Source organism: Scomber scombrus, chromosome 12 (assembly GCF_963691925.1).
Source record: "Scomber scombrus chromosome 12, fScoSco1.1, whole genome shotgun sequence".
Taxonomy (NCBI): Eukaryota; Metazoa; Chordata; class Actinopteri; order Scombriformes; family Scombridae; genus Scomber; species Scomber scombrus.
In genome coordinates, this window is record NC_084981.1 from 2,561,914 (window position 1) to 2,588,073 (window position 26,160).

The following is a 26,160-nucleotide window of genomic DNA, read 5'->3' on the forward strand; positions in this document are numbered from 1 at the left end:
TTCTCTCTTCTTTCTAAATTGACAGATGGGAATAGATGACAAACTGAACTATTGATCAGTGCAGAATATTTCATCATTAAACAGATTAAATGTATATGTATCTTCTTTAAAAGATGGTTCACTGTGCATGTTGTTTCCTCTCATTTTGTCCTCGTCCCTCTCATTTTTTGTCTCTCTAAAAGTCAAATGACAGATAAGGGGAGATGATGGTTCAGTCACTATCATCAGCAACTAGGTAAATATATGAACTACGTATCATAACATGATTTATGATAATGAATAAACAACCATTTCTATTATTCTGTATCTTCATCATCATGGATCATGTATTAAATGGGGCTATTGTAGATGTATGATTCATGCATTAGGGTTTTTCATTACTAAATCACTCTGTGCATTTCTCCAAACCGCCTACACAATGGAAGCCCACCCCCACAATGAAAATAAAAACTGAAAGATGAAAGCCATGGGATAGTTCGGAGGGGTTTAAAAGTAAAATGGGGGCGCCTAGTAAATCCCAAGGATGAGAAGTGGGACTGTAAGAGTTGTCGATGGGCTTGGCAGTGTGCTGGCCACCTGTTCCACCATGGCTTTTGCCAGAACCTGATGTAGACTTTTCCGTATGAGACTGAATCTAGAATAAGAATGCAGGTGATCCTGTGACTTTAGTTAGTGACCATATTTTAAAAAGTTTGCAGATACACTGAAGGGTGGGAAAAGTAGGGCCAGACTAGATCTACTAGTAGAAATGAATGTGTTGAATTGAGTGTCTCAGTTGGGGAACACTGTGGGGTCTTTCTGGGTTCCAGCTCATGTAGGGCTACAGGAGAATGAAGAAGGTGGTCAACAGTAGGGAATTAGATCTAGAAATACTACTGTATGGAAGGCTTGAGTGTGAGAGTTTAACAAGGAATAAAATAATGTGAGAAGAAAAACAAAGTCAGTTTTTAATTTTTCAACACAGCCAACACAGATACAGAAACACACATCAAATACAAGAATGGTCAGGAAAGACAGTGTGGTAATAACTAGACTAAAACTGGGCCACTGTGTACTGAACAATGGGCTGGCAGAAATGGTTAACCTGTGTTTGGATGGAATGCCCCAACTAGGGTAGATTAGGGTAATGTGGGACATTCTGACTTGTTCACCATATTCACATATGAATCCAACACATTATATAAACACCAATTATCATTATGTAATCCCTGAGATGTTTCCTTGTTAAACCAGAAGACAATTTTTGGATATTGTACTCAAAAGAAACATGGCACTTATATTATAATTCCTGGTGCCAAATCATTTCAGAATTGATAGATTTAGTAATGTGGGACACTAGTTTTTAGACTTTAGAAATACTTTGATTCATACAAAGCAGCTTTATCTGCCAAAACTTTATGAAATGTGCATACCCATATTTGGTCAATTAATTTTGTAGACTTACAGTTTTTAGGTTAAAAAAAACTAGTAGGCTGTATGTTCACATGTCATTTTAAACAATATAACTTACACAGTACGTATGTACTAGTTAGCTTTAAAATCCTTGAATAGAAGAAGAGATAAATGCACTGGAGCTTAGTTGTCCCACATTAGTCAATGTCCCATATTACCCTAATCCATCCTGTCACAGCTACAGATCAATACTGAAATCAATACTCAAACAACAAAACTGTATTTAACTTCCCGTCTTCCTGCAAATGACATGTAGAGGGTAGCAATACGACTTTTCTGCGTTTGGTCTGCCGCAAAAATAATCAGAAGTAGAAGAAGGCGAAGACACTCCAATATCCCAGCTCTGGGGACGTGACTTGAATGCATCATATAGACGTGTCTCATTTCCCAGCTTGCTGTGCACTTCCTGCTTTCCATCAGACACAACGAAAACAAAATGCGATAGTTGAACTTTAATACGGAGTTGTGATCAATGACACCGCTATCAGTGCGTCCTGGCACCTCTGACACATTGTTAATTTACATGTAATTTGTTTGGAGTCATATATATATCAAATCCACCATGCAGTTCTCTCCTACCAACGGAGACTTCACGTTCGTCTCGTCGACAGAAGCTGAAGGTGGGCTAACGTTAGCGGCTAGCAGGCCTTTACCCTGCTTATGTGCTTTGCTTTAGTTGTCATAAGGCAGCGAAGTCACACACATATAAATGCATTTAGTGTGAAGAGACAGCGTGTCATGTGAATTGGCTGCTGTACGTTATTTATGTCGCAGGTTAGCGTGTGGCTATGCTAACTCAGTTGAGCGCTGATACGTGTCGCTCTTGTTGGCTTTAAATGTACGTAAGTAAGTTAGCTGATTAACATATCTGCAGGTTGGAGGCTTTATTTCATCCTCCACATCGTCCAGAGTGACGAGGCAGTTCAAATAACAACTGTAGAGAGCTACTAGTAAAGTCATTGACTCTATGACGAAGCTGTATAGTTAGATACACTGAGCAGAATCCAGCTTGTATTGTTGTTTACACTCCTGTCACTCACCAACAGTGACACAAGCAGACTGGGACTATTTCACGGCTCCACTGCTACATCACTATTTCATTACTACATTACAGACCATAATATACCCGATTTACATAGTTTCCCTAACAACATGAATAGGTCCTTTCATTAGAGACAGTGCTAGAAGAAGTGTTCAGATGTTTTACTTCAGTAAAAGTAACAATACAACAATGTAGAAAGACTATTTCAAGTAACATATATTAAGTAAAGTTAAATAAAAGTACACAAGTTTTCTAAGCTTGATGTAAAGTATTACAGTAAAAGTATGTAAGTGTTATGAGTGATGTAGTCAAAGAATTACAGTAAAAGTACATAAGTATTATGAGCTTGATGTAATGGAATGTACTATAAGTGTTTACAGTGGGGCTGGAAGTAATTATTGATGAATTTGATGATTATTTTCTCAAATAATCAATAACTGACTATAAAACATCAGAGCTGTGAAAACTGCCCATTGCATTTTTCCAGACATCAAGATGCTTTTATTGTTCAACCAGTGATTAAATAATGTCTCATATTTTTGTGTTTAATATTAGACTTAAATCATCATCTAAACGAATTGCTGGTTATTTTTCTGATCGATTAATTAGCATTTTCCTTCTCAAATGTTTAATGATGCTCACAAGGTACATTTCCTCAAAAAGAAGGTTTAACATTTCATATTGTGTCTTCATAAAGTTTAAGGAGAGAGATGGATTTGCAATAAAGTCTTAATCCACACAGCAGAAGCAGACAGATCCTGGCTTTAAGTCTTAAACATGGGTTAGGCTTGAAAATCCAAGATCCAGACCCTCAAAAACCCTTTCAGTCTAGTAGCCCAAGCTAAAAGTGTCCACGAGGGACTTGACAACACTACTAGAATTACAGAAGACATTATACAAGTGTTTTCTTAGGCCCAGCACTATTGTCCATGTTGAGTTAGTTGATCTTTATGAGTAAAATTGGTGTACTGGCCCTTTAAGTTAAGTGGCTTTTAACAAAAACATTGCAAACCTCTTTATTAATCTATTTTGTTAAGACCTGTTGCAGTCCAGCTGTTAAACTTTGACACTGTGTCTGTTGTATTTAGTCATACATCCTGCTACTGTGTGTATTTTACTGTACCTGTAGTGTGTGATCAAACAGTGAACTCTACAAACAAACGTGTTCTCCACAGAGCTCAGCGGCACCATCAGCGCTCCCGACATAAAACTGAACATGGGCAGCGACGGGGGCAAAGACCCGTACGCCACCACCTTCCTGAGGCAGAGAGGCTACGGCTGGCTGCTGGAGGTGGAGGAGGACGACAGCGAGGAGAGCAAACCTCTCCTGTGAGTACACAGCTTTCTATTTGATTAAAAACTTGTCAACTGTCATCTGGATTATTTTAATGTATTTTTGGGAGATGATGTGTACATTTGTACACAGCAGGTGCCTTATGTTTGACTCAGTGCCACACCCAGTCTACAGCAGAGAGGAGAGCAGTCAGCCATTCATTGTTTATCCCTGTTGCTCAACCGGCACATGCCACTCATAAACGGCATGTTACTCATGTTTCACTGGCATTTACCACTTCCCACCAGCCAATAACAACAGTATAGTAACTTTTAGTTTTAGTGTCTTATGCTGATACTTAGTGTTATGCTGCTGATGTTCAACAGGTGTTAGGAAGATAAAAATGGCTCCTCAAGAAGGTAAAGTAAGGGTAAACTTTATTGATCCCTCTAGGGGGACAGTATTCAAGTAATAAGTGATAAAAAAAGAAGAAGATGCTGCTGCTGTGGTGCTGGCATAGCTCAATGGTACATTACATACCAATCAGAACCAACTTTTTAAATAATTTACTCATTTTAGTAGTTTGTCAAGTCAAAATACCAAATGCTGATGCTTTTTACTGTGAGGACTTTATGTTGTTAATTGTCATACACTACCGGTCAAAAGTTTTAGAACACCCCAATTTTTCCATTTTTTAATTGAAATTCAAGCAGTTCAACTCCACTGAATAGCTTGAAATAGTACAAAAGTAAGTGGGGAACTGCCAGAGGTTAAAAAAAAAAGGTAAGGTTACCCAAAACTGAAAATTATACAAAAACACTTAAAAATGTACACCGTACATCAGCTCTGGCACTTATTCTATCTTTAAATAAATCCACAGACAAGAAGCTCTCTATGCAGACAAACAGTATCATGTACACTTCAACTGACTCAGATCTGAAGAGTCCTGTTGATGTGATTTCTCACTCTCTGTGTGTGTGTGTGTGTGTGTGTGGGGGTGTGATCAGGGAGGAGCTGGACATTGACCTGAAGGACATCTATTACAAGATCCGCTGTGTACTGATGCCGATGCCGTCACTGGGTTACAACAGGCAGGTGGTCAGAGACAACCCGGACTTCTGGGGCCCTCTGGCTGTGGTTCTGCTTTTCTCCATGATCTCCATCTATGGACAGTTTAGGGTGAGCAGGACACAGAGCATGTCATCTGGATTCATGAATTCAAGCACATGTCTCTCAGTTTTTCAGGAGTGTCTACTACATGATTTTAACTATCTATAACCTGGAGCTTCCCATCACCGGGACTTTTAAGGATCCAGTGAAGCTTTGGTTCTCGATCCTACCTTGTGTTTTCACCTCTGTGCTTGTTCTACTCACTTAATGTTTCATAAACCAAATGATTAATCAAAAAAAGAACTGAGAACCAGCAACACTCCTCAGAGTACCTTGAACTTTAATTGACTTCAAACTTTAATTGAATAGCTCTTAAAGAATACCTACATTTAGTTCCAGGAACTCGTCCTCAAAGCAGTTGGCGAGGAATGAAAACAACCGAGCATGTGACAATTATACACACTGTTATATTTGGATAGTTCCAGCCAGTGATGGAAGAAGCACTGAGATCCTTTACTCAAGTGTAAATATCAATACAGCAGTGTAAAAATACTCCAATACAAGTAAAAGTCCTGCAGGAAAAATCCTACCACAGTAAAAGTACTGCAGTATTATGTGTGATGTAGTATGCAGTATTACAGTAAAAGTACTGCAGTATTATAGTGATGTAGTATGCAGTATTACAGTAAAAGTACTGCAGTATTATGAGTGATGTAGTATGCAGTATTACAGTAAAAGTACTGCAGTATTATGAGTGATGTAGTATGCAGTATTACAGTAAAAGTACTGCAGTATTATGAGTGATGTAGTATGCAGTATTACAGTAAAAGTACTGCAGTATTATGAGTGATGTAGTATGCAGTATTACAGTAAAAGTACTGCAGTATTATGAGCGATGTAGTATGCAGTATTACAGTAAAAGTACTGCAGTATTATGAGTGATGTAGTATGCAGTATTACAGTAAAAGTACTGCAGTATTATGAGTGATGTAGTATGCAGTATTACAGTAAAAGTACTGCAGTATTATGAGCGATGTAGTATGCAGTATTACAGTAAAAGTACTGCAGTATTATGAGTGATGTAGTATGCAGTATTACAGTAAAAGTACTGCAGTATTATGAGTGATGTAGTATGCAGTATTACAGTAAAAGTACTGCAGTATTATGAGCGATGTAGTATGCAGTATTACAGTAAAAGTACTGCAGTATTATGAGCGATGTAGTATGCAGTATTACAGTAAAAGTACTGCAGTATTATGAGTGATGTAGTATGCAGTATTACAGTAAAAGTACTGCAGTATTATGAGTGATGTAGTATGCAGTATTACAGTAAAAGTATTGCAGTATTATGAGTGATGTAGTATGCAGTATTACAGTAAAAGTACTGCAGTATTATGAGTGATGTAGTATGCAGTATTACAGTAAAGTAGTGCAGTATTATGAGTGATGTAGTATGCAGTATTACAGTAAAAGTACTGCAGTATTATGAGTGATGTAGTATGCAGTATTACATTAAAAGTACTGCAGTATTATAGTGATGTAGTATGCAGTATTACAGTAAAGTACTGCAGTATTATGAGTGATGTAGTATGCAGTATTACATTAAAAGTACTGCAGTATTATAGTGATGTAGTATGCAGTATTACAGTAAAGTAGTGCAGTATTATGAGTGATGTAGTATGCAGTATTACAGTAAAAGTACTGCAGTATTATGAGTGATGTAGTATGCAGTATTACAGTAAAGTACTGCAGTATTATGAGTGATGTAGTATGCAGTATTACAGTAAAAGTACTGCAGTATTATAGTGATGTAGTATGCAGTATTACAATAAAAGTAGTGGTTTGGTCCTCTGACTGATATATTATTATTATGACATCATTAGATGATTAATAGTGAAGCATCAGTGTTAGAGCAGCATGTTACTGTTGTAGCTGCTGGAGGTGGAGCTAGTTTACACTACTTTATATACAGTTAGCTAGTTTAGTCCACTGGTTCCCAACCTAGGGGTGGGGCCCCTCTAAAGGGTCAGCAGATAAATGGGAGGGGTGGTGAAATGATTCATGGGACAAACAAAGTTCTGATACACAAATGTGTTTTCAGATTTTGGACAGTTTAAGTTAGTTCAAAGATGTCAGAATTTGGTAAAGTGGTGTGTTTGTGGAGCTGTTTTAGTACATAGTTTTAATTATGTTGATGGTATGATGCAGGCATCACTAAATGGTTTAACTCTGCTTCTTCTTCTTCTTCTTCTTCTTCTTCTTCTTCTACTCAGGTTGTGTCTTGGATCATCACCATCTGGATATTTGGATCACTAACAATCTTCCTGCTGGCTCGTGTTCTGGGTGGTGAGGTAAGTGCAGCTGACACCTCGTCATCCTCACAGCCAGACTAAACTAAACTACACTCACAGAGACTAATCTAACATCTCCCTGTAACACATGATGGAGATGTTTTTCTTATGCAGTCATGTTGTCGTTTTGCAGGTCTCTTATGGTCAGGTTCTCGGAGTGATCGGATATTCCCTTCTTCCTCTCATCGTTATAGCCCCTCTGCTCTTGGTGATCGGGGGTTTCGAGGTGGTCTCTACACTAATCAAAGTGAGCTGAACACCAACTCACTCAACACTTGAAAATGTTATCTTGCCATAGCTAAACAACAGCTAAATTCAACCAATCAATCAATCAATCAATCAATCAGTCAATCAGACTTTATTTATATAGCATTTTTCAAACAGTAAAATGTAGCACAAAGTGATTTACATAATGAAAGCAAGCTAAACAAAGCAAAAGCAAAATAAAAAATAAAAAACCACACGCACACCTACACACATACACACACACACACACACACACGCACGCACACACTCTCTCTCTCTCTCCTCACTCTCAGCAATTAGCAGTGAGGAAACACCAGAGACCAGATGAAACCAAAATAATAAAAGGAACTAAAAATAATCATATCATTATTAAACCTTTTTTTTTTTTAATTCAAAGATGGCAACTTAATAAAATTAAAATAAATTCAAACTAAAATTCAAGAGTTAACATTAAAACCAGGACATAATAATATAAACAATTAAAATGATACAATAAATAGGCTAAATAAACTAAAATACTAAATGGTTAACATAGATAAATAAAAGGAAAGAATATAATAAGACCTATAAAGAGTTCTGAATGGCTCATAAGTTAAAAGAAAATCTGATAAATAAGTAGGACTAAGACCATTAAGAGCTTTAAAAACTAATACAAAGAATCTTAAAATCGACCCTGACTGTCAAGACAACCACACGTAATATAAAACACATCTGTAACTATCCACAGGGATAAACTAAAATAATTACTATAATACCCCTCAATTGTAAGTATAAAACAAAAAAAGAGTAATACATAATCAAGAACTGTGCAAACAAGTGCCCTGCAGTATGTGGAAATATCTAAAAGATATAAAAACACACAGCCAACTTTGAATAGTGCATTACATCAGTGAGCTTCATCAGTGTGTGTGTGTGTGTGTCTCATATGCTTTGTTGTAAGTGGCTTTCAAACACTAGTTTTTGTGTGTTGATGAAAGAAACAGAGTTTTGGTTGCAGCTACACACATAAACAATAATGTAGAGCATGATGAAAAATCTCTCACAGTGTAACCTTTGTCAAAGTGATATTTCTCAGTCACAAATCCAGATGAATAAATGTACTGATTCTTTTTTGTCTGCTCTCATGTTCCAGCTGTTCGGAGTGTTCTGGGCTGCTTACAGTGCTGCTTCACTGCTCGTCGGAGATGAATTTAAAACGAAGAAGCCTCTCCTCATATATCCCATTTTCCTTTTGTATATCTACTTCTTGTCACTATATACTGGTGTGTGACTGGATGAGGTGAAACTTTGGAACTTTTCATGGACAGTGACCCTGCAGCACAGGGGGGAAAAAGTCAAACATCGGAACCAGGATTTTTTAAAAAGGTGTTTATTTCTTTTTTAACTCTGTTCAACCCTAGACGGTGGGGGATGCTGGGAATATATATCATTGTATATAGTTTTGTCCCTTTTGTCTTTGGTCAATAAAAAGCATATGCTTTTACAGCTTAAACTTCAGTATGCAGACTGCTCGATCACCAGTGCAATACAGTCCCCATAGTCCAATTTACTAGTAGTTGATGAAGCTGGAATTAGTCACAGGGTTGTATATTGATGTATTTTATTTTTTCACATGAATGTGGTGCCAAATATTTGTGTATATTTCACGCAGAAGGAAGAATTACAGAAATACAGCACCACATGGAAAGAAGGCGATTGCTGAGCATAACGCTTTGCATTGTTATGCACTGTAATGAAGTATGAGAAATGTCCCTCTATGCTTTTTTTTCATTTTTGTTTTTTTTCATTTATGGATTTGAGCAGAAGAAGCAGGTTGACTTGGGCAATTAGAGTGATATAAAGCATTGTCTGCTAAATGTGGTGCCTTGTTTTCTTACATTTGTCAAACGTTTAATACAGGGATTCTAATCATTGGATCAATATTTACAGTCATTGAATTGAATCATTTGTCACTTACGGTACTTACACTACAAATCATTTCAAAATAATAATTTGTAAATATATAAAGTATAATATGAATAAAGGTCAGCAACACAATAGCTGTCTTCCAATCCATATTACATACTGCTTCTGATACAGGTTTCAAGTATAGAAGTGTCACACAGGACAAGTGACAGAAGTATACAAAAGTGCTAATGCTGTGTTCATGTCATATTGGAGTTCTCTGACTTATAAACAGTGTTCATCAACATCTAAAACATAATTATGACTGGGAAACTGGCAATACATAATGTGGAAGTGCCTGATAATTCTAGTAATACTACACATCAATGTGGTGTTCCAGGTGTTGGGTAGTACTGCTGAATATGTTAAGAAAAAAAAGTCATATAAAGCCTTTTGTGGCTCTAAAGGGAGGTGTGTGAAATCTGATAAATTGCCGCAAATTGTGTCACTTGAGTCGGTATCAGTTGGGGCTGAAGACTAACAATTTGCAAACGAAAAAAAAGAAAGTGGGGGTGTGGAGTTATCAGACTTCCTCCAGGCTACATTAGCCACTAGATAGAAAACCAAATGGTACAGTCCAGCAGCATTGTGGTTAGTGTAGGCACCAGGGTTCAACAAGGAAGAAGAATGTATTGATCCTTTTTTCCCCCAAACTATCCATCATACGTCTGATGTGTGCAGAGAAAATTGGTGGAATACTCTTTTAAGGGATTACCAAAGCTATTACAGATCATCCTGAGGTGGTCATGAATGTCTTTACCAAAGTTAACGACAATTAATCTATAGCTGTTCAGATGTCAATCAATCAATCTGTACTCTTTAATTTAATTTAAAGAGACCCAACATTCCCACATGAGCAGCACTTGGTGACAGCAGGAAGGAAAAACTCCTCTTTAACAAGAAGAAAAGTGGACCAACGTCATAGGATTAATCCTCTGGGAGCCATGAATGCCTGTACAAAATATCATGGAAACCCATCCAGTAGTTGTTGAGAATATTCAGTCTGGACCAAAATGGTTGACCAACTGATTTTACCATCCATACAGCCACATTAGTAGCATGCTAAAAAGTCAGTATGCAAACTAAAAGCAAGAACCCTTGATTTTTGAGTGTGTTTTGGTGCACCACAACGAGTAGTACATATAGCTGCAAAAAACAACTTGGTCTCAACGCAACTATTTCTCTATAACATCCAATATGCATGACTTAATGAGTAATAATCAAAATTAATGTTTGGAAAATGATTATTTATTAAGAGTTTAACATTCAGCATCATCAGGCATTAGTGTGTAGGCGTTACTGTGGTTTGATCAGATTCAAGTCCTAATTAGTGGACATTGTGTTTGTGACATGACTTATGTTCCATCTGAGTCCTGTGAGTGAGAAGAGCCCAGCTGAAAAACACAAACGCTGAAACCACTCCTGTGGAAAAAACAATGGTGTTCCAATGGTTTTATAACCTAATTGCATCCAGAGGTTTTATAGTGGAGATTGATGTATGCAGATCCATAATCTGGGGTTAAGAAAAGGATTTCCTCCATGGTGTACTTCTGGATGATCTATAGAAGTAGCTCCACTTCACACACGATCAGGCATTAGGCAGGCACGCCATAGCCTGGCTTATACAGCACAGTGGTGGAATATAACTAAGTATATTTACTCAAGCCAGAGGGAAATATTGTATTTGTTGCTCCACTACAGTTATTTGACAGCTACAGCAACTTTCAATACAAAAATATGAAGAACTTATAAAATATGATACCTTGTTCAAGATTACTCGACCCAAAATGACATACAGCTAGAGGTGAAGGTATCATAATGGGTATTTCTTGCTTTTTTCTGCTCATCAGTTGCAGGCTTATATATGCTATTTTAAGGATTTTAATAAAGTAACTTGAGTGAATGATTCTGAGCAAGGTATTTTTTTATATATCTTAAAACATGTATCAGGGAAAAGTATTTCCTACAATGCTGTTTAAGTGTTAAAATATAACACTGTATCGTCAGCATAGAGATGCACACTACTAATCCCTAAATGTGTCATAACCGGAACTGTATACACAGTGATGAGGAGAGGGCCTGTAATATTTTCCTTGGGGAGCTCATTTGGATAGAATGGATACTTAATTTATGAGTTAATCTAATGTAATGTAGATTTCCTATACTGACTATTTATCATAGTGAAGTTGTAGCTGCATAATGATCATAAAAATTTTTTCACTCGTACATAAGTTAAAAGTGGTGGGCACTGGGTGAAATGCCAGCTGGCCCCAGTGTGGTGCCACCTGTGCTGGGTTTATTTTCATGCAGCTTAAGCTTACCTTCTGTCACACTTATGAGACATAATTATGTTAGACAGTCATGCAGGAGGTCACTAGGGCTCTTAGAGGCCAGTGCATGGCTTTAAAGCTATGCATGTTTATAACCCAACAACCAAGCATAAAGCACTTCACGACAAGTTTTTTGCCTTTTTTCTCTGCAGACATATTGACTTGTTGTATTGTATCAGGAAAAGTGGAGAAGGAAGTGATAACACTGACAATGTCCCAGCAATGCAGTCATTGTTAATGCTATTATTTACACCTGTGCTTCTCCTGTAAGTGCAACTGTTTGATGTGAAAATGGCCTATCACATCACATCATGCTTCATTTATGGAGGCACTGAACGCTTTTTATGTCTGATTGCATGACTATAATGTCCTGAGCTGAACTGATTAGTCAATTTATTGATTAACTCATGGACAGAAAATGTAGTAACAACAACACTGATCTCGCATTAATTAGGATTCATCGCACATAAATGCCAAATGCTGCGCTTCTCAAAAGTAAGGATTTGGAAGTCTTTGGCAAGGGAAGGCAAGGTAGCTTTATTTATATAGTGCATTTTATACACAGAGGCAACTACATAAAAACAAAATATTAAACAGTAAAAATTAGAAACATTAAAATATACAATTAAAAACAAGAAACCCCAATTATAATAAAAAGAGAAATAAGTAGACTACAGAAAAATAAAAAGAGAGAAAGAAAACAAAGAGCTAGACTAAAATAGAGCATAAAATAGGAGAGTGCAGCATAAAATAATGATTTACATTAAAATACATACAGTGCAAATGAAAGATTACCATTTTGGACTGTTAGTTGGACCAAACAAGCAATTTGAAGCCATTTTCTACTATTTGAAAGACTAAGGAGTAATCAGCTTAGTAAAACAAAATAAATCAATCAAATAAATCAGGGAGTAACATATTGTTGGATGCAGTCCAAATGGATAGAAAGCAGCTATAATAAAATGGAATCCAGTGCATTAAATACTCAACTCCAGCTGTGAAGCTTAATGTGTAATTCTGATTAAACTGTGTGTTAATGGCAGTCGTTTATGGTGTTATTAAATTCCATTGCATTAACTGTGTATATCAATATTTTGATGTTCTTATTATTTTGTCCAGGCGTTGTTCTCGTTTGCACCCAGTGTTATCGCGGGAGGTGCCGGAGAGATACGCTAGCTCCGTGTACCAATCGTGTAACTGACAGAAAGCCCAGCCTGCCCTGGAGTTCCTCAGCGCGGATGGTGAATAGCCACTGCTGCGGTAACGGGAGGAGGAGAAGAAGCCGCAGAAGGTGTCAGCAGTGGCAGAGGAGTGATAGTTAGGAGTTAGTCTTTTAGATTTAGCAGTATTACGTGTATCATCGGATCCTCACAAACCCCAGAAGGGAAGGGAAGGGAAAAAATCAGGGAAGATGGCGGCCGCGGCCTCGCCGGGCTCCGGCTCGTCCACCTCCTCAGACTGGGTTGTGCTGAGAGACGGTTGCCTGCGTTGCGACGAGGAGGGCCTGCGGAGCCTGTCCTACCACCCGGCCCTCAACGCTATCTTGGCAGTAACCAGCCGCGGCAGTATAAAAGTGATTGACGGCACTTCAGGGGCCATTCTCCAGGCTTCAGCGATGCACGGTAAGCACCGGGGCCCCCTGTCATCCAGACACCGGTAGTGTCAGTTCTGACAAAGCGGCCGCTGATTGTCAACAGACGCTAAACACGACACAGGCTCAGTTGGAACCGCAGCTAGCCGACGTTAGCGGTTATCTTTGGGCCTAGTAAGATTATTTGGCAGAGGGGTATTCACTAAGCCTGTTTTTGCTTTGGTAAAAACACAACGACCATCTTGGGACGTTGATTTGTTTGTGGTCAAACTGAAACTGGTGTCTCTTGAGCGCTAATGTTCGCTGCAGTTTACCACTGTTGCAACATGACATAATCTACCATGCAAGCTAATAGCTAACTGGTTCGCTTAGCACACCGCTATAGTTAGCCCTGTCAGTTTGTGTTCTTCCAGCGGGCACTCGCGATGTGTCGTAAGAATGACTATCTCGGACACCCGAAGTAGCACACATAACCTACACACACACACACACACACCTAGTTATTAGTAAATAGGGCGCGCTCATGTGAAATACTGTGCTAGCCACTGAGCTAGCTAGCGGCTTTCTAGCTGCTCAACTGTCCAGTCTCCCCGTCAGTCATTTGCAGGCATCGCTGTGATGTTTGGAAGTACACCTATTTAATGCTGTAGGGTCGGTGTAATGGAGCCCCGTTTGTTGTGCTGGGCTAATTTAGTCAAACTAGCAGCACAGTAACACTTTGTCTTGCTGTGTCTTTGCATGTCCCCACGTAGTGTCCTGTCACGGTGTACTGACAGGACAAAGTTAATGTGAGAAATAGTGTGCAGCAGAGCGTAACGTTACACCTGCTCTGTGTAGAAACAACCCAGAGATGATTTATGTTGTGATTTAGCACTATACATAAAATGAACTTGACTTGACACTCATTTGTGTATTCATAACAACTAACATTATGTCATAAAGTCTTTTAAAATGGTGAGTTAGTTAGTAAGTTTGTTGGGTTGTCTTATCTATAGAAAGCATCCTGTTGTCACTTCTTGCTTATATCTTAAATTATGCTAATTTACTGATTAGTGTCAGTGTTTCTGCAGGAGTTCTCACTCTGACCTTTATTATTGCACCACAGCGATATAGTAGTTCAACAGAAAGTAAGGCAAAACAATTGCGTGGCCTATATGTACTGTACATGTGCCTTTATAAAGCAGTTTCTAAGACTTGTAGTAATACTTGGAAGGACTCCCTCCTTACTCAGAGTCAGTACTCAGTGTTTTGTTAGTGAGGTTGTTGAATGTGTGTTACATATGATGCAACTCACTTGTGTATGGTTGCTTAGGAGGACAGTCACATGACCTTAAGATGAAGCCTTTTTGGGGAAGTTTGACTTTTTAGAAGATAGACATGTCTTTGTTGGATGGGACACACATACGTTTCACAAACAAACCTTCATGTTCCACTAAGGCTCAGATGTATTTAGGGAAAAGTTCATGGTGCAAATAGCATATATATTGTTCTCATGGAGGATGTGTGTGTTCATAGTTTATAAAATAAAAGTAACACAACATCTCAAGAAACAACAGAAATAGACTTCCATCCACACTGATCCGTTATCTCTTCATTTGACTTTGAGTTGACTTTAATAACAGTCAGGGCTGATGTTGTGTCACCATCACAGAAGGCCATCACTGCTACATTGCTGCCTCTATTGTCCAGTGTTGTGAAACCCTGATGATATTTAGGTGTTTTTTTTTTTTGGTTTCCTGCAAAAGCACCATTATGATTAAAGCACTCTCAGCAAATTTTCTCCTCACTGCATTTCTTTCACATCCACCAAGTTCACGCTCTAGAATAACCAGACAGATGGAAAGCGTGTAAGCCGGTAAAAGTTTGCCGTCAGAAGAGCGCGACTGCTTCAGATCCTCCTTTAAGCGTGCGCACAAAGCGGAGACGCTCATACAGTAAATCAGCAGTCCGCTCAGACCAACAACACTCGAGTGCTTGGCAAAGAGTAAATGAATAAAACTGCATGAGAGAAAACAAGCACTTTGTGGTTGCCTCACCAACAATTTGCATATGTGTTTTGCTTTCTATATAAGCTGCTGTGCATGCTGATTTGAGGAGGATATGAGCCGGAGACGTTGTTTCACTTTCATTTTGGTGCACTTGTGATTTGGGTCAAGGATCAGGTGATGACTGATTTGGCTCACATATACATTATATAGTATCATAAAGAAGAAAGCAGCACCTTGACATTAAAAACAGGCAGACTCATTTTTTTTATGCTATTATGAGAATAGCAACTTTTTGTTTTTTCTGCACCACTCACAAACATGGCACAAATATATGATTATGATTATTAGTAATGTATGTTTTTTTACCAGCTTAACACATACCTGTTAAAAAAAAGACAACATTAAAAAAATAATAGCATGTTTTAAGCTGAGAAAAAACAAGAAACCTCCAAATTTAATATAAACGAGTCTATTTTTAGTGTGTGTGTGCGCGCGCATGTGTGTGCTTTCAAATCCGACAACTTACTCACTGTAACTAGGAGTGCTTTAGTACATTATTCTGCTGATTCAGGAAAACAGCGTTTCCACGGTCAACATGTCATTTTACGCCAGAGCAGTGGACCTCTTATTGTAACTGTGATGTTTGATGCAGACATATGAAAACACAGCTTCTATTAGCAAATGTACCTGTTGTAATTAATACGCATTTAACTCACATATATGGTACAAATGCATAATAGTAATCGTTGAGGACACAAGTTACTGCTTTTATATTTTTAGTTTTTCAATATAATGCAGCCTAGTACACCACCATCACCCACTATGACCTCAGTAATAAACATAAAGTAGAATGATCACCTTCCTGACAATGTTAATAAAAACTTAAACTGTATAAACTTCATAACAGTAGAATTTATAGCAGAGCTGTTGGATTAGATTGCATTAGATGGCACAGGAAGAAGCCTGTGACTGTATATGTATGTATATATTACTGATGAATAAATATATGGATGCATAAATAGTAAGGTTGAGAGATATGAGCTGAATCAGTGGTCAGTTTATTGTCATGTTTAAACAGATTAGGCCGTGGCAGTTATTAGACATTGATCATTGTGTTGTGTTAACCATCTGACTGACAGTTAAAGGCTCTGTTAGTGAAGTGAGTGTCTGTCTCTGCGTATCATCAGTTAAATCAAGCAGAGTCATGTTCATGTCATTAATTTTCATTCTCTCTTAGTGAATTCAGTCAGCTCCTTTACACGCACACACCCACACACACTCTTTTCATGGGTGGAGTGTGCAGCCGTGCTCTTTACTGGGCTCACATGTGTTATTATTGATCTGTACTATGTGGCAATATTCACATTAACCTGCACACTGTGTTGCAAGACAGAAAGCACAGGTAACGTGGGCCGAGAGACACGTAACTCATTCTTTGTTTTTGTTGTTATTATGTGCCTGCGTCGTTGAACACAGATTCACATGTGGGTACACAAAAAGCAAAGCAACAGATAACATCAGTCCTTAGAAGATTTTGCACTTTTTTTTATGTGATGTAGGCAGCTAAAAATGTTTTTGCATCTTTTTTTTTCTCCAGAAATTACGATACAATTCACAATGTTTTATGTGCTCTTATAAGGGTAAAAATACAAGCACAAGTACAATATTGGGATTTAAAAAAACACCCAAAAAACTAATACCAGTCTTCCTGTGATAAAAAGCATGCTGCATATCACACAAATAATTATTAAAAAAGTGTATGTTCTGTAGTTGAGTTTCATTTATAAGCCTTCATTAAACCAGGGTCCCCACGGATACTTAAAAAGTCTTAAGATGTCTTCAAAGTAGTTTTTGGTATTTAAGGTCTAAGCATATGTTAAAATATCTGGAATTGTAGGAGATGAGGTATGAAATTTGATTAGAGTGTAATTATATTTGTTCAGTTTGTTATTTATCATTATTTTCAGATTATTTTCCATAAACCAACCAATCAATTTATTAAAGTAAAAAAATAATCCGTGTATAATGAAACTAATTATTAGTTACAGTCCTATATAAATGACTTCAATGAGCTCCATTTCAACCCACTACAACAGTAAAATCCTGCTTTTGTATTATTACATGTTTCATAATGTATTATGTATGAGTACAACAGTCACATGAGTTAATGCATACTATTACTAAAGTGACATTGATAATTTTATGCTGTGGTACAAGTATATTTACATGAGAGGACAAAAGCTTTACACAGAATAAATACATAAAGTTATTCATATATAAATGATAACATAACTTAGTGTTGTGCTTATCATTATTGTATCAGAAATACGTTTTTTAATGCCTTGCCTATTTTTCTCACCTCTTTTTCAATTTCAATCAAACTCATAACTGTGTATGGGTCAATGATGTGATGTAACCCAGTGTCAATTGGTTTAAGCAGCATTTTTTTTTTCATAAAAATCTGATTATATACAGGAAAATAAATGGCAACTAACATATGGCATAAATATAATCCACTTCAGCAATGCAACACTGTTTTTTTTAACACATTTTATATCATTTGTCAAATCTTATTTATAAAAAAATGTTTGTTTTTAGGATATGTCCTGCTCAATATTGACAAAATGCTTTAAAAATGTTAATGTAGAAATACTCCAAGATATATTCTTTTCACTTGATGTTTTTAAATGAAGTCATTATTAGTATAAGTCCACTTAAATACACTGTAGGTGGATACAATATATAATATTTATCATTCTACTGTGGTTACACCATTTGACATTTTCAGGAGCATTCAGTCTTACTATTGGTAAAAAATGGTTCTAATGACATAAAACCAACACAAATACTAAATGTACAGTTTAACAAACCTGATGCTGTTTAAAACTAGTTTTAACATATCAATCTGAATTGCTCATCTTGCCAGTCCTTATTTGTCACTGACCTATATACAGTAGTCTAATTTATTGTATTCTTTTGTGGCATCAGTGTTTTTTCCTTCCTTAAACAGGTTTTAAAAAGGTCGTGAAAGTCATTAAATTTGTACTCTTTGTTACCCTGTAAATAAACTTTGATCTCAACATTAGCATCAAATAAAAACAGTCAGTAATACCATTAAAACAAATCTAGTAACATGAAAATATAGTTTCATGTCCTAAGTGCCCATTTTTATATTTGAAGTAGATTATTTCAATCTCTGTAGTCAAACTTCATGTGGGAATTTTAGTACTCAGTCTGTGGCATCATTTTTATTGGTGAATGATGATGGTGATGATGATGATGATGATGTCGTCCATCTTCCACCTGAGTGTACCTGAGTCCTTGATGCACTGCTTCACTGCTTGAAATCACGAGGGGCTTGAATGACTGAATGAGCATCTTCAAGGACAATAGAGGCACGCTGTCCTTCACTACCGGCTCTCACGAGTCCACGATCAGTGCAAACTGTAACGTACGACACGAGTCACCATGACAACAAAGGTGACAATTGCTCCACATCACAAGTGGTCTCTTAATTTGAACGTGTCATGTCAATTTAGCAGAATTCAACTGAGATTACTTAAATTTGTGTTTATTATTGTGTTTGTGTGTGTGTGTGTGTGTGTGTGAAATCCCAAATTCCTAAAGGGAGTGTAAAATAATCTGTTCATTATATCACACACAGTGGTGCAGCACATGTGTCCTTTCACTCTGATTCAGTCACTGTGAGCAGAAAGCTTGCTGTCAAATATAACAGAGTTACTACAGTGATAAGAGCGCTTCTGTTCATTGTTTTTAACATGAATGCTAACATGTAGTAACATCACACCACACCAGCAGCTGTGGGAGGTTTGCTTCAGTCTCATCTGCTCTGATTTGTGCCATCCTGTCAATCACTACCCATTCAAAGAAAAGAGATAACCCAACACGCCTCTAAATAGAAGAGATAGATTCAATTGTAAGAACATGAGATTTTTAAAAATGATGACATGCATGATGATAAAGCCAGTAACAAACACGTATAGTAATGCAGCCTGTGTGTTTTCATTCCTACAGTAGAACAGAGCAAAATTACAGTGTAGAAGAAAATGGATTGACTTTGATTGAAGTTTGTATTCATCAGAGCAGCTGATGCTTTCAGTGTTAAACATGGTCAACATGCTGAATACCTGATACCTGATGTTTCTCTGTATTATTATCTCAGACTTTCACTCCGTTTACCTGATGCTGTGATATTGTAGCACCTTGCTCTCCAGCCTCTCTCCTTCAAAGCCCTCTGACACTGTTGTCCTCTCCCCCCCCCCCCCCCCCCCCCCCCTCCCCCGTCCCCAGCTAAACCCGGCGGTCGTGTCAGATGTCAGTACTTTCCCGCAGTGGACAAGGTGCTTTTTGTGGATGACTATGCAGTGGGATGCAGGAAGGACCTGAACGGCATCCTGCTGCTGGACACGGCCCTGCAGCCTCCGGTGGCCAAGCCTGAGGACATGGTTCAGCTGGAGCTGCCCGTCACAGAGGTAAGAAGTGCTCAGACACACACACACACACACACACACACACACACACACACACACACACACACACACACACACACACACACACACACACACACACACACACACACACACACCAGGACGCAGCTGAGAGGGATGATTGTTGTCACCTGATATATGACACCATCTGATCACTGAGTGCTTATTGTTCAAATTTGACAATACATTCATACAAACACTCATCAACTTTTCTACTTCTTATTATGTTTTGTGTTATGTTCAGCAGCAGCTACCATTAGGTCACTGCCTTTTCATTTCAACTGCTTTTAGAGTTTCACACTTCTACTCACACATCAATTGAAGACAGTGCTCACAAATCAATGAACTAATCAGCTGTTAAAAGTACAAACAGACACACAACTATCTCACTTCAACTGACATTTCAAATGTTTTTTTGCTATTTTGATTTTAATGTGGAACAGAAGAACAGGTGCACATGCTGTACAGTATAATCAGTTTCTCCTTCACATCATTTTTTCAGGTTCAGAGCCAAAAGAATGAAGAAAAAACAAAACATACACATGATATACATACATGGTGTTCTTAATATTTTGTCCACTCTATTAACATACATAAGGGGGGCAAAATATTAGAACACTATAATAAACAATATAATGCTCTCCAGCACACACTCTACAGCATGACCTCATTAATGAGTAATGAGCTCAATCAATCAAACTTTATTCGTATAGCACTTTGCATACATGGTTATGTAACACAAAGTGCTTTATATAGTTACAAAAAAAAAAGAAAATATAGTATAATATAATAAACATATAACAGAATATAATAAAGACATATAAAATAAATAAATACATGTATAATAAAATATAATGAATACATATAATAAATAAATACAATAAATAAATAAAGACAGGTCACTATAAAAAAAAGTGGGTAAAATATAGAAATGTAAAATAGAGGAACGAGGAAATGTGCTGAGGTTAAAAAGCAGACATAAACGGTAAGGTTATGAAGAAGAAAACAATCAGCAAATAAAAATAGAATAAAAAGAATAGTCCAGTAAAACAGCTGAAAACAGAAATAAAAGACAGATAAATAATTTTTTTTAAATTGCATTGAAAGCCAGATTAAAAATGTAGGTCTTAAATTTGCTATCACCTGTCAAAGCTTCATAAAAGTAGAATGTAGCATTAAGCAACCAGTAATAAACACTTGATTTGGAGGTTGTATAGTTAATGGTGTGAGTGTATCTCCAGCCTGCCATGCAGAACTAAACTCACATTATCACGCATCAAGCAGCTCAACAAACCATGAAACCATCAATTTATCATGAAGGCCGTACTAATGCTGTGTTTGACACAGTTAAGCACAGAAACACAGCATCCAAGAGTTCAAATCATGTCAACCTGCATTTATGACTCTGAACACACACAAAACTGATAACTACACACTCTCTCTCTATGTATGTATCTGCATCATGGAACTAATGTGTGGGTGTGTGTGTGTGTGTGTTTTCAGGCCCAGCAGATGCTGTCAGCCTGTCAGGAAAAGATTGACGTGTCCAACACAGAGGGATACGATCTGTTCATCAACCAGCTCAAAGAAGGCCTGAAGAATACCTCACACGAGACGGCAGCCAATCACAAAGTGGCCAAGGTGAGTCTGACTACCCTTTTTTAATTTATTTTTTATTATTCTCTCCTTTATGATGTGCTTGTAAAATGTAAGGTTTTTTTTTATTTATTTTTTTTAAAATTTTGCACATTTAATTTAGTGACACCTGAAAGTCACATGCAGGACATCATGTGAGAGTATAGCTAAAATAAATATTCCCAGTGAATTGCAGTCTGCTGGACACACTTTATGTAAGTAGTCACAGCTGGGCATGAGACCACCAGGCAGCTCTGCTATCACAAACTATTAAAAAAAAAAACAAGGAAATTCCACAAAACTCACAGCTTTCATACTCAATTATGACGAACACGCCAAAGGAAGTCCATTCTTTTCCTTCTGGTGTGAGTGAGGAGGAAGCTGTGAGCTGTGTGTCAAGAGGCACACACTCTGTCTTTTTTAGGAAGGACTGTTACTTTCTACAGTAAATCACCTTCATTACCAGCCCCAGCGTTCCAAATCTGCCCCCTCTCTCTCTCTCTGTCCTCCGGGCTCCACGTCGTCTGATGTGCAAAACAAACCTGGCTGACCCGTGTGTGTGTTTGTGTGTGCACTGTCCCTTGTTAGTCGTGGATTTAACATTCTCGTCACAAAAGCTCACTTCTTTTTTCTTCTGGAAGGTTTCCCAATGCTATAAGTGCTTATTTTTAACCCCCGAACTGAGTTACCCAGCCGAGCAACCCTCTCATCTCTGTTAGCTATGTATCTTCTATAGTTGGTAACTCTGCCAAATGAACTCAGTCACTTTGAGGACATTAAATGATTTCCATAAGCGGTAACAACCTAAATATGTGATATTCTTATAATGAGGTGTTAGAAGTAGATACCAGAGCCGATTTAAATCAGCAACATACAGCAGGTGATCATGTTTGCAGCATGCACTGAGGCTCAGCCCATGTTAACATAACCTACCGTGTGTACAGAGTGTGTCACTGTAGTTGTGCATCAGTGCAAATGATAGAAGCAGGCAGCACACACTCCATCTCACTCTCTGTAGCCTGTTACTTTCAGTATTCAGCTCTAATAGTCAGTGACAGCTTTGGTTCTGTCATTTCCAGTAAATGATGCTTTGTTGGTAGTCGTCCACTACAAGGTCCAGCTGCTACTAGTGCTGGCTATCGGTACTAGATACCTTTTAAGGTATCAACCGAAATAAATTGATACCAAGTAGTATGGAAATGTCTCCTGTCAAATGATACCTGCAATCCATCCTTTTTGCACCCAGAGCTAGAAAATATGACTATCTGTATGGACTTGCTCACAGCCAATCAACGCAAGCGTTCTTAGATTTAATGTGACATGTGATTGGTCCACTGCCACAGCAGCTCCAACCCGTCTGTGGTGGTGAAGTCGTGGTGAATTTCAGTTAGTGTGCTTAGCAGTTCAGCAGCCAAGATGCCACCTAAACACTCTAAAGTGTGTCTACATTACACGCCTGTTACACCAGATACAAGACAGTGTACAAAATGTGGAATGAGTATCTAATGAAGTACTCAGTTGGTATCAGTTTAACTTGAAGTATACTTTTTGTATGATTGTACTATTGTAATTTTTTTAAATGATACCCAGCCTTAGATGCTGCCTTCTCCACTGTCTGTGTTTGTCTTGTGTCTGTTCAGTACTTCTTATGAAGCAAAGAACTACAGTGTTACTAGTAGATAAGTGTAATTCCAGTGTGTGTGGGCACTCGGTGAATACAAATACAGGTGTGACTCTAACCTCTACCTTTGGCAGAGTCTCAGTTGTTGACTAATAGATGTTAATCAGATTAGTTCAGCTCATGCAGTGAGCAGTGATATGAACACAGATGAGAAGGCAGAGGATTCAGAGTCTCTGTTGTGCATCATGATTCATGGTGTGTTCTGACTGCAGATAAAACAACTACGGTACTGTTTTTTACTCCTTAATATCAGTAACAGCCCCCAAAATCCAGTATGGTTCAGGGCCTAGAACATACATTTTTAACATTTAAATTGGTGTTTTTGCACACTTAATTGTGATTCCAGTTGTTTATTCTATGTATGTTACATCACTAAAAAAATGCCATGACTTTTAGATTGTCCACACTAAATTAGCATATTTTTGTCTCTTTGGGCTTTCCGTCCAGACCGAGCCAACATTTTTCAAACGTTAATGAAACTGACGTAATATCAGAATCACTCTATTTAATGTGATACTGTAGCTGTGAACAGAGATGACTGTTGGTGTAGTGAAGGGCATTCAGACAGTTGAGAATTTAACAGCTGGCTAAAAGTCTGATCAACTTTAAATAGTGATCACTTATCACTCTGTCTTCTGTATTTGACTTTCTGTCAATATAAACACTGAGTGATCCCAGCATACAGCAGCAGCTCAGATATCAGTGCTTGTGTGTGACTGTGCCACCAAGAAGACTTTTGAACATGGTTCCTTCTTGCAGCTTCATCACTGTGATAAAAAAATATAAATCATATAGTGCTGTGAATTGTTAAGTGTGATGTTCTAACGTTTGACACAGGTTTTAAGGGGCAGCTCATAGGTTTAAAACACCACTTTTCACTGTCTTCTCTCTGCAACTTTCCGTCTTTCAGTGGGCGACAGTGACCTTCCACCTCCCCCACCACGTGCTGAAGCTGGTGGCTGGTGTCATCGTCATAGAGCTGAAGAACATCAACCAGAACGTAGCTGCCTTGTCTGTGGCCTCATCCATCATGGACAGGCTCTCCTACCTCTTGTCAAGCGCCAGGCCGGAGCTTGGGGTGGGCCCAGGGCGCTCTGTAGATAGGTGAGTGAATCAGGAAGGGGTTACATTGATGTTGTCTCCTAATAGACAGGCACATTCCATACCAGCATACAGCATGCTGGACATGTTGGTCATGTTGGTAATGTGTGTTGCTCTCCACAGATCTTTGATGTACAGCGAGGCCAACAGGAGGGAGACGTTTACATCGTGGCCACATGCTGGGTACAGGTGGGCTCAGCCGGATCCGATGGCTCAGGCAGGGTTTTACCACCAGGTAGGTTGTCAGAGAAGTCCACATCTGTCAGCTCAGGGTAGTACATCAGTTTACATCAGTGTGCTCTCACATACACCTTCAGTATTTGCATGCATTCAAAGGTCTGTTGTGTGTGCTGTGTTTCAGAGCACTGCAAGATTATTCAGTTAATGTGTCTTTACCCAGGGACTAAGAACCTTTTTAGGAACCTCTACCTGTGTTTCCACAGGATGGAGCAGGGTTTTATCCCCCCAAAAAGTCCTTGCATATGCTGACTTTTCGTTGTATCACATGTAGTTGTCTGTCAGATGAAAATATCAACAGCCAAAATGTCCAGTGGGAAATATGCTGATTGCCAAATGAATAAATAAATGTATTAATAACCTATTAAATACCTTAATATTGTGTGACCTTTAAGACAACTTAGATATACATTTTCATATATTTATGTATATGTATTATGCAAAAGTGTTGTTTTGCCTCTGCCGTTAAGACACTGACAGATTGAAAAGCTGCTCGCTCCAACAGCAGAGCTGTGCTGTGACTTAACAGTTTAACACCACTCTGAAAAATCTTGTAATCTGTAAGCATTTTCTCTCTGGTAATGTTACATGCAGCAGTGGCACAGTGAAACAAACAGATCAGCTAGCAGATCACCTGTAAAGTTAAATTGACAAGATGAGTCCACCAGTGTAGGACCAGTTCAGGATGAGGGGAGGATATTTGTCTTTAACGTTAAAAGTAAATTTAGGCTTCGTTAACGGCTTTCCAACTCTTTTAGAAGAGTGAGAGAAAAAGAGAGAGAGAGCGCAGCAGAGAGTGAATGAGGAGAGGGAGCTGCAGTAAGGAGAACAAAGCCAGTGAACGAGAGAAAACAATCTTATTTTCTGATTTTTTCTCTGTAGTTACATTTGATTTAGTGCTTTAGATTATAACACCTAACACATTATAACTGCAGACAACTGTGTATCTTCAAACATTTATACTTTGCTGTCATGACAACAACCTACAGCTATATTACACACAGTCACAGAGTCATCAGTGACTATGAAAAAGAAAAGTTAGTTATCATGCGCAATAGTGATAAGTCAACACCTGCTGTAGGATTGTCCAGAATAGACAGTGTGGACTACAGCTGTGTAAGTGTTTGTAAGCTGTCTTGACCCTTCCTGTCTCTCAACAGCCCGCCTCCACAGGGGACGACAGAGCCATGTGTTTCACCTGCAGTGTGTGTCTGGTCTGTTGGGAACCCACAGATGAGCCATGGTGAGTTCAGATCATTAATAATTGATGTAGATACAAAGATAAGAAAATCCAGAGCTTCACCCAGCTATTTAAATGTATCTAATCACAGATATATCTAACGCCCAATATTTCTCCTCTTTCCCCTCAGGTCTGAACACGAGCGACATTCTCCCAACTGTCCGTTTGTGAAGGGTGAGCACACGCAGAACGTGCCGCTGTCGGTGACGCTGGCGACCAGCCCCGCCCAGTTTCCCAACAGCTCCGACAGCTCAGACAAGATTGCCTGCTACGGCTTCGGCAGCTGCCCGCAGTTCTTGGCCGCCGCCACCAAGAGGGGCAAGATCTGCATTTGGGATGTCTCCAAAATGATGAAGGTCAGAGCACGAGAAGGCATCATCTGTGTTTCACGTTTCAAAGATGTTGGTGTCAGACATTAATTAGTTAGTGTT

General features: G+C 38.3%; 2 protein-coding genes across 2 annotated transcripts in view; both read left to right on the forward strand.

Moving 5' to 3' along the window:
- The first annotated feature begins 1,830 nt into the window (after positions 1 to 1,830).
- Positions 1,831 to 9,396, forward strand: yipf4 (Yip1 domain family, member 4). The gene is made up of 6 exons (XM_062430220.1): positions 1,831 to 2,072; positions 3,670 to 3,823; positions 4,775 to 4,946; positions 7,151 to 7,228; positions 7,362 to 7,475; positions 8,607 to 9,396. Exons 1-6 carry the CDS (start codon positions 2,015 to 2,017, stop codon positions 8,742 to 8,744), a joined length of 714 nt encoding a protein of 237 aa, XP_062286204.1. The 5' UTR covers positions 1,831 to 2,014; the 3' UTR covers positions 8,745 to 9,396.
- Positions 9,397 to 12,965: 3,569 nt separating this feature from the next.
- birc6 (baculoviral IAP repeat containing 6) overlaps positions 12,966 to 26,160 on the forward strand; it is a gene marked incomplete in the record, with an annotated part of 114,724 nt that continues 101,529 nt past the window's right edge. The window contains 7 exon segments of the mRNA XM_062429848.1: positions 12,966 to 13,370; positions 19,639 to 19,820; positions 21,339 to 21,476; positions 24,062 to 24,255; positions 24,376 to 24,487; positions 25,650 to 25,732; positions 25,860 to 26,085. Of these exon segments, the coding sequence (XP_062285832.1) occupies positions 13,160 to 13,370; positions 19,639 to 19,820; positions 21,339 to 21,476; positions 24,062 to 24,255; positions 24,376 to 24,487; positions 25,650 to 25,732; positions 25,860 to 26,085 (1,146 nt within the window).